A 9,724-nucleotide genomic window follows, 5' to 3' on the forward strand; every position below is an offset into this window, starting at 1 on the left:
GACGTCAAATATTCATGAGGTTTTGGAAGAGATCGAGGTTCCATAAGACGAGTCTTCAATTTCAGCGCCTCGACTGCGGGACGTTTTGAGCACAATAAACGCAAGTACAGTATTGTAAACAGAATACTACATGGCATGCTGTGTATTATTCGCTATATGTCTATTGGAAGAGCACCGCGACAAGGCTTCGCGAACGTTTATTAACACAGAAGTTTGATTATTGAGCAACATTCAAAATCAGTGTCCCAAAATAAACTTCCTCCGTCAACAGTCCGCCATGATGTTGTGTCCCTTGAAATCGTAAATAGAATTTGCGGAAGGAATCGGATGACATGTCAGTGTCAAAATTATTGCTTACTTTGAAGACCTAATCTCGGTTTCTTCTTCTTCTTCTTCTTCTTCTTCTTCTTCTTCTTCTTCTTCTTCTTCTTCTTCTTCTTCTTCTTCTTCTTCTTCTTCTTCTTCTTCTTCTGCGTTCGTGGGCTGAAACTCCCACGTACACTCGTGTTTTTTACACGAGCGGAATTTTACGTGTATGACCGTTTTTTACCCCGCCATTGAGGCAGCCGTACGCCGTTTTCGGACTGAGGAAGCATGCTGGATATTTTCGTGTTTCTATAACCCACCGAACTCTGACATGGATTACAAATTTACAGGATCTTTGCTTGCGTGTACACACGGGGGTGTTCGGACACCGAGGAGAGTCTGCACACAAAGTTGACTTTGAGAAATAAATCTCTCGCCGAACGTGGGGACGAACTCACGCTGACAGCGGCCAACTGGATACAAATCCAGCGCGCTACCGACTGAGCTACATCCCCGCCCCTCGCCTCGGTTGTATTACCACGGTTCTCTTCAAAGTGTGGTACCTTGCAACAGCTTCCTTGACTTTTGGGACACTAACTGTTCTTGAATTGGGTAATGTAATTTCATAGCTTACCGACAATCCAACGGCATTATTGACTTATCAGTTTTTGATACAAGTCTAGTCTATTATATCAACGCTAAAGTTAAACATAAACTTGAATAGTAAGCATATCGGATACGGGATACGACTTCACCAACACAAATCAGAAAGAAGCACGACGAGTAGGCCTATTCACCTTTATATCCTTCAAACAAAACGTGAAATTAATAACCAAAGTTCAACTTACCCCTCCACAAAGAGATAACACAGGTTCATCTTCATGCTGAGCACGAAACGATAATAACCAGGTGCAGGGATTACAGTCTCGGAATTTCAAGTCTGATAACTCAGACCACACTCAACCCTCCGTTCCGTGCGAGATTCCACGGAATGTTTAACGTGGGACAGTCGAGACTGCAAAAGCAAACCTCTGCACGAACTTATAGCTGGTGAGCGGAGAGATCTGAACTAAACCCACGGGACAGGTTTTTAAACCCCTTCCCGAGACTCTACAGTCTCTGCCCCTACTGAGAGATCCGGACAAACTTGGAGCTTCAAATCAGTCAGTCAGCTTGGCCCTACCTCGAGACAGTTCAACCAAAGACTATATTACCAGCTATTGCGTGACTCGTCGCATTATACTTGTCTCGTCTAAATATCGGACCCTATTGCTACGCTGAAAACACAATAGCGATTATATAGCTGTTCTGACCTTGATTTGTTGTTCCAAACTTACAAAATGACAGTTTTTGAGTCGATGCGTTGATATCAGGTTTTGATAGCAGACGCCGTTTCTTATGCGCATTAGTTTTGCGCAGGCGCCACACAGACTTTGGAAAAAACCTCTATTTGACAACACAGCTGTTAAACAGCTTTTTATTAGTTCATTCATATACAACAAAAAGAAGTTTGAGTTTTTTTCATTTTGAACAAGACTACTTATGAAGAAGACCAAAACACAACATCAACGTAAAACTAGAAACAACTGAAGAACTAGGATGCAACAAGGGGAGGAGAAGAGAACAGCTAATCCGTACAACGCGAGCAGACGGCAAGAAGTTTCAGTTTGGGTGAATGGCATTTATACTTGTATCGTCATGAAGCGAACTTTTCAACCTAAGTTATAAACGACTACATGAATGTTAGTGCCATGGGTTGTACATCAATACTTCAGGGGGGAAGTGGGGTATTTAGTGTGGAGTTACGAGATAAGAAAAGTCGAATGCGAAACTGAGTTTGTGTTAGTCGGCAACTGAGCTCACACAGGCACACAAAAACGGCTGTTCCGTTTTACTCCCCTGTTTGTACTACATCTTTCGACTTTGGGCATTTTGTGGTGTTTAGGGACAGAAAATAATTGGTTTAGTCCTGTTTCATCGGGAAGTTAGCAGAAAAGGGTATGCTATCGACATTTGAAAAACATTCCCAAGAAGAATTTCAAGTTGTCAGTGTATGCTGTTGTCGATAGACTGAACATCGCCGCTTGGTACAGATGGGTAAACCGGAACCATGCGTCTTTGTTATTGACAATAATATGCTTTTGGATATTGAGAAAAATGGCCGACTTCTGTAGCATTATGCTTTGATGATCGAAAGAGACCATCCAATCACAGCCCCCGAATTCCCCCACGTGTTCATCAGAATAGCTATATAGTACTACATCTCTGGTTCAACGTCACATATCTGTGTGAACAAACGTACTCGGTGTATCACTGTGGCATGGATAGTTCTCTTAAACTGCAATTGAAACGTAACAAGGCCTATGTGCTGTACACATCTGTTTTTAAGCTCTCTCTGTACAAATCTGAATCACAATTTTAACCTTTGATTTTATAAAGTGGCTCTGAAATTTTATCACCTTTATAAAGTATCTTTTTGGAAAATAAACGTTTACTTTTAACATATGGCAATCCGAATGGTGCAAAAGTCCCTTTTAGCTCTTGATGTCTAAATAACACATTATTTAGCTAAATAACGCGTTATTTAGCTAAACAATGCTTTATTTAGCTATATCATGCATTATTTAGCTAAATAATGCATTGTTTAAATTAAACAATGCATTATTTACAGTTATTCCCCCCTCTGCTTCTTTACCTCTGTAAACTTGTAGGGGTAGTTATTTTTCGATAATGACCCAGCAACCAAACAAATAACGACCCAGCAACAGCCTGAATCCTCGATAGTGCAATGGGTTGAGAAGCTGTTCTGTTTCGGTACTACTTTTTGCGACTGAAAAGTTCCGAACGCTCGAATGTACGAAGTATACATCTCTGGAGCAAACAATACAAACATACCGCATTTAAATTAACAACTACAGGCCTGAACACATGAATCTCCATATAAAATCCATGAAATCGGTTGTTTTCTGAATCTAGATCAGACGTTCATCACAAGCAATTTCCCAAGGCAAGTAACTCATACTTTGTCTAGCGACAAGAGTAGTTCCCCTTCTTTTCACTCAGTTTCTTCGACAACAGACTGCAATCCGACGGTCAGTTTTCAACAATATTTCATTTAATAAACAGATCACACGCAACCAAATGCACACATCTCATCAATTTAAACAACATAAAGCGGTTTCATACACTATTTTCCCCAGAAAACTTAACTTCATACAGTTTTTAACGTTGGAACACGGGTGCAAAAGTTCGTCTGCTAGTCCCATTTGACGAAAGAACATTATCCTCACCGATACCAAAACATATACAGAACACACAATATCTGCCTTTGCCGCCACAGCAGAATAACAGCATATCTGTGTACTTGATTTGAGCCCAAAATAGGAAAACTGACAAAAAGTGTTAACAGAATGGAATGATTTGCACGGAACTATACAACCGCGCATTAATCGATCGCCTGCGCAGGTTGACTGGTTGAGAGAATAGGATTCGATCAAACTTTCGCAAAAAAACTCCTCTTTTCTTTGAATAACTGAAGAAAGGAGGAATAAAGAGGTTACACACCTCGTCTCAGTGATTATAAAAAATAATGGTCTCAGTTCGCGGTCATGAAAAAGCTCGCTAAAGCTCGCATTTTTCATGATCCGCTAACTTCGACCATTATTTTTAATAATCACTGAGACTCGGCATGTAACCTCTACATACAGAAAAAAGAGAGCCCAGAGCACTAAATAATGCATTGTTTAGCATAAATAAGAGATTGTGTTTGTAAATAACTCATTATTTATAAATAATTACGCGTTTTCTCCAAACAATATATTATATGTAAATAAAGTGTTATTTAAATAAATAAAATATTATTTAGATAAATAAAATATTATTTATCTAAATAAAATATTATTTAGATAAATAAAATATTATATGTAAATAAAATATTATTTATCTAAATAAAATATTATTTATCTAAATAAAATATTATTTAGATAAATAATTTATTATTTAGATAAATAATTTATTATTTAGATAAATAATTTATTATTTACTGTTTTTGCCTTGAAATAGTATTATTACACTAAATAATGCTTTATATAGCTATATAATAGGTTTCCGCTATATAATTCATGATTTGGTAAATAATACATTATATACCGTAAATAAAATATTATATACCGTAAACAATTCATTGTTTAGCGCATCGCGAAGCCGTTTTTTCTCTTGTTGTTTTTTTCCACGTGTTTCCGTGGATCCACGAGAGCTCTGTTGATTCTCAAACTGACCAATCAGACAACTAGCATCTGTACACTAATTAAAGTCCCATTGTTGAGTGTGACGAAAACTCGTGGTGACGATTTTAAAACATGTTGGGTCACGCATGGTCCAATCTTACATGGTCCAATCTTACATGGTCCAACCTTACATGGTCCAACCTTACATGGTCCAACCTTACATGGTCCAATCTTACATGGTCCAACCTTACATGGTCCAATCTTACATGGTCCAATCTTACATGGTCCAACCTTACATGGTTCAACCTTACATGGTCCAATCTTACATGGTCCAATCTTGCATGGTCCAATCTTACATGGTCCAATCTTACATGGTCCAACCTTACATGGTCCAACCTTACATGGTCCAACCTTACATGGTCCAATCTTACATGGTCCAACCTTACATGGTCCAACCTTACATGGTCCAATCTTACATGGTCCAATCTTGCATGGTCCAATCTTGCATGGTCCAACCTTACATGGTCCAATCTTACATGGTCCAACCTTACATGGTCCAACCTTACATGGTCCAATCTTACATGGTCCAATCTTACATGGTCCAACCTTACATGGTTCAACCTTACATGGTCCAATCTTACATGGTCCAATCTTGCATGGTCCAATCTTACATGGTCCAACCTTGCATGGTCCAACCTTGCATGGTCCAATCTTACATGGTCCAATCTTACATGGTCCAACCTTACATGGTCCAATCTTACATGGTCCAACCTTACATGGTCCAACCTTACATGGTCCAATCTTACATGGTCCAATCTTGCATGGACCAATCTTGCATGGTCCAACCTTGCATGGTCCAATCTTACATGGTCCAACCTTACATGGTCCAACCTTACATGGTCCAACCTTACATGGTCCAATCTTGCATGGTCCAATCTTACATGGTCCAACCTTGCATGGTCCAACCTTGCATGGTCCAATCTTACATGGTCCAATCTTACATGGTCCAACCTTACATGGTCCAACCTTACATGGTCCAACCTTACATGGTCCAATCTTACATGGTCCAACCTTACATGGTCCAACCTTGCATGGTCCAATCTTACATGGTCCAACCTTACATGGTCCAACCTTACATGGTCCAACCTTACATGGTCCAATCTTACATGGTCCAACCTTACATGGTCCAACCTTACATGGTCCAATCTTACATGGTCCAATCTTGCATGGTCCAACCTTGCATGGTCTAATCTTACATGGTCCAACCTTACATGGTCCAACCTTACATGGTCCAATCTTACATGGTCCAACCTTACATGGTCCAACCTTGCATGGTCCAATCTTACATGGTCCAATAATAATAAGGTAAAAACGGTCATACACGTAAAAATCCAATCGAAGAAGAAGAAAAGAAGATTGTTCGAACATAAATATAAATTACCCCCCAACCGTCCCCCTCCCTCCTCCCACATCCCCTCCCCTCCCCCACACAAAAAAACACCCTCACACAAACAAAACAAAGCCAAACAAGTCGCGTGAAGCGATATAAAGACATTTAGTCAAGATCAACAACACAAACCAATCATCGCCGAGACTACATTCAACCGATAACAATACCGAAGACCGAGACAGGTCACGCTCGCCTCCGCGAAGCACGCGTCCGCAGTACTTACTGAACCTATTTCCTTTCATTCTGAGCATATTTTTAAAGTAAACATGACATATCTATGTATTTTTTAATTCAGGAGAAGATGAGGAATACAACGCAATCAATTTTCACGCGACTTGTTAAATCTGTTAGTGAAAAATCGATTTTAATGACAATTTTAATGAGCACACTCATTAATAAATTTTTAAGCCTCCAAGCTGAAATGCAATACCAAAGTCGGGGCTTCGTCGAAGATTACTTGACCAAACTTTCAACCAATTTGGTTAAAAAATGAGAGCGTGACAGTGCTGCCTCAACTTTCACAAAAAGCCGGATATGACGTCATCAAAGACATTTATAAACAAAATTAAAAAAACGTCTGGGGATATTATACTCAGGAACTCTCATCGGTCCGGTAGTTTTCTCTGAATCGCTGTACACACACACACACTCATACATACACACACCACGACCCTCATCTCGATTCCCCCTCTATGTTAAAACATTTAGTCAAACCTTGACTAAATGTAAAAACACAAACACTCAACAACAACAAAACATGCCTGACGCTTTCGGTGGCAGTAGCGTCTTCGTTTTAAAGTCAGTATCTGCACTGTCCAGCGAGCCAATCCTAGTCTGTTCTGTCTTGGTCCCTTGTGTCCCATCACTCACCCAATGTCGGTTATGATGCTGGAAGTGGAAATTCCGGGCACGATCGTCCAGTGGGAGACTCAGCTTTCGTCCTTTTTACATTTAGTCAAGTTTTGACTAAATGTTTTAACATAGAGGGGGAATCGAGACGAGGGTCGTGGTGTATGTGTGTGTGTGTGTGTGTGTGTGTGTGTGTGTGTGTGTGTGTGTGTGTGTGTGTGTGTGTGTGTGTGTAGAGCGATTCAGACTAAACTACAGGACCGATCTTTATGAAAGTTTACATGAGAGTTTCTGGGAATGATATCCCCGGATATTTTTTTTCATTTTTTCGATAAATGTCTTTGATGACGTCATATCCGGCTTTTTGTAAAAGTTGAGGCGGCACTGTCACACCCTCATTTTTCAATCAAATGGATTGAAATTTTGGCCAAGCAATCTTCGACGAAGGCCGGACTTCGGTTTTGCATTTCAGCTTGGTGGCTTAAAAATTAATTAATGACTTTGGTCATTAAAAATCAGAAAATTGTAAAAAAAATGTTTTTATATAAAACGATCCAAATTTACGTTCATCTTATTCTTCATCATTTCCTGATTCAAAAAACATATAAATATGTTATATTTGGATTAAAAACAAGCTCTAAAAATTAAAAATATAAAAATTATGATCAAAATAAAATTTTTGAAATCAATTTAAAAACACTTTCATCTTATTCCTTGTCGGTTCCTGATTCCAAAAACATATAGATATGATATGTTTGGAATAAAAACACGCTCAGAAAGTTAAAACGAAGAGAGGTACAGAAAAGCGTGCTATCCTTCTCAGCGCAACTACTACCCCGCTCTTCTTGTCAATTTCACTGCCTTTGCCACAAGCGGTGGACTGACGATGCTACGAGTATACGGTCTTGCTGAAAAATTGCAGTGCGTTCAGTTTCATTCTGTGAGTTTGACAGCTTGACTAAATGTTGTATTTTCGCCTTACGCGACTTGTTTATTTTTACGGGCGGGGAGCATCCTAGTTCATAGGTCCTTTACAGATACACTCTGTTGTTACTTCAAACTGTATGTTGTTTTTTTCCTTGAAAAATAATCCAACAAGAATTGTAAGTGTACATGAGAGTTTTTGGTTTTGAATTAAAGCCCCAGTATGTCTATAATGGTTTACAGAACGATTTAAATCTTCTCATAAAAAAACCCTGTTTGTCTGCATAATCTGTCTTAAATTCGAGAGACAGGCGAATCTCGGTGACAGAGTCATATCAGCCAAAATAAACAGCGGGATTTTTTTTCACAAAACATGACCTCCCCAAAGGCAGACACATTCTTTGGGTAGGATTATGACTTGTTATCAAGGTGGATATGGAAAAACTACACTGAAATTCGCATTTTTAAAAGCGTGTTGTGCCTGCATTTTTAAATTAATCTGATGTTGGGGGGGGGGGGGGGGGGGTATCTATGTTGTAGGTACATGTACCACTGTGTATACTCTACCTCACGCCAAATCAATCTGTTTGTTGAATATGCCAGGGAAATGAAGGGGCTTTCCAGTCATATAACTAATTTTACAATACACCGTACATCGTCTCATCGTAATTACGTAAACAGGGCCGGACTAGGTAAGTACTACGGGGGGGGGGGGGGGGGGGGTGTTACAGATGGGAGTCCAGGGGGCAAAGCCCCTTGATGGGGGTCCAGGGGGCAAGACCCCCTAAGTGGGGGTTGCAAGGGGGCGAGGCCCCCTTGAAGCTGAACGTTTTTTGATGTTTCTGGAGGGAAAGAAAGCCTCTCCTTGAACGAAAAAGGTAAATACGACAGCAAGCTGTATAGGCAATGAAGAAGAATTGAGATTGTAAGGACTCATACTTTTCATCACAAAAATCGTCTATAGATACGAGTGCCGATGGATCCCCTATGACGCATAGGCAACGGAATGCAATGCAAGGAATGTTCCCTTTTTCATGATTTTTTTGGAGGGGGTGAGAGGTGCGATTTCTCCTCGGATTTCATGATGATCCAGATGCAAGCCCCCCCCCCCCCCCTCCATCCCCCACAAAAATCACACACAAAAACACCACCAAAAAAAAAAATGCGTTTGGGAGGTACATGAGGTTGTGCAACCCCGGTAACCCCCCCCCCCCCCTACTCCGGCCCTGGTAAAGATTTGCACATACAAGTGTCTACCTATGTTTTTTTTTTAACATGGATTACAGGATCTTTTCCGTGCGCACTTGGTCTTGCAGTGCTTGAGCGTACACACGAGGGGGACGAGGGTCACATTTAACACTTGAGATATATATCGATCTCCTCCCAATGTTTGCCTCTGGTAACAGGTCAACCCCTTGCCCTCGGCCGTCACCGACTCACTCGAACCTTCAATACTAGTTTATGTGTGTGTGTGTGTGTGTGTGTGTGTGTGTGTGTGTGTGTGTGTGTGTGTGTGTGTCTGTGTCTGTGCGTGCTTGCGTGCAGTGTGTGCCGTGTGTGTGTGTGTGTGTTTGTGTGTGTGTGTGTTTGTGCGTGTGTGTGTGTGTGTGAGTGTGTGTGTTTGTGTGTTTTTTTGAGTCAGTGCTGGTTCAGTAACGGTGGACCAGATTCAGTGAGGGTCGACTTCTTCTGATTTACGTCGGGTACTCGCGGAATGGATTGCATCTGAAATGTGGCAATTAATCTCAGCAAAAGCCCTAAAATGTATACATACCATTTTGCACTAATAGTAATAAGGCTTTACTGATAAACCTATCGGAAGACAGACAAACTGGCTCGCCAAAATCCACCCCCCCTCCCACACACACACACACGCACATACACACACACAAACACACACACACAAACACACACACACACGCACCGTGGCACACACACACACACAAACTGAACACGTACACACCACTGA

General features: G+C 40.6%; 1 protein-coding gene across 3 annotated transcripts in view; it reads right to left on the reverse strand.

Moving 5' to 3' along the window:
- Nucleotides 1-9,724, reverse strand: part of LOC138960047 (nicotinamidase-like) — a 42,765-nt gene that overhangs the window by 31,374 nt on the left and 1,667 nt on the right. The window contains exon 1 of one of the 3 annotated variants that reach the window (XM_070331767.1): nucleotides 1,155-1,383. The exons of the other annotated variants lie outside the window; for them this stretch is intronic. Coding sequence (XP_070187868.1) covers nucleotides 1,155-1,189 — 35 coding nt within the window. The 5' untranslated portion in view covers nucleotides 1,190-1,383. Of the gene's footprint in view, nucleotides 1-1,154; nucleotides 1,384-9,724 lie in introns of those variants that run through there. 3 annotated transcript variants of the gene reach the window in all.

Source organism: Littorina saxatilis, linkage group LG2 (genome assembly GCF_037325665.1).
Source record: "Littorina saxatilis isolate snail1 linkage group LG2, US_GU_Lsax_2.0, whole genome shotgun sequence".
Lineage (NCBI taxonomy): Eukaryota > Metazoa > Mollusca > Gastropoda > Littorinimorpha > Littorinidae > Littorina > Littorina saxatilis.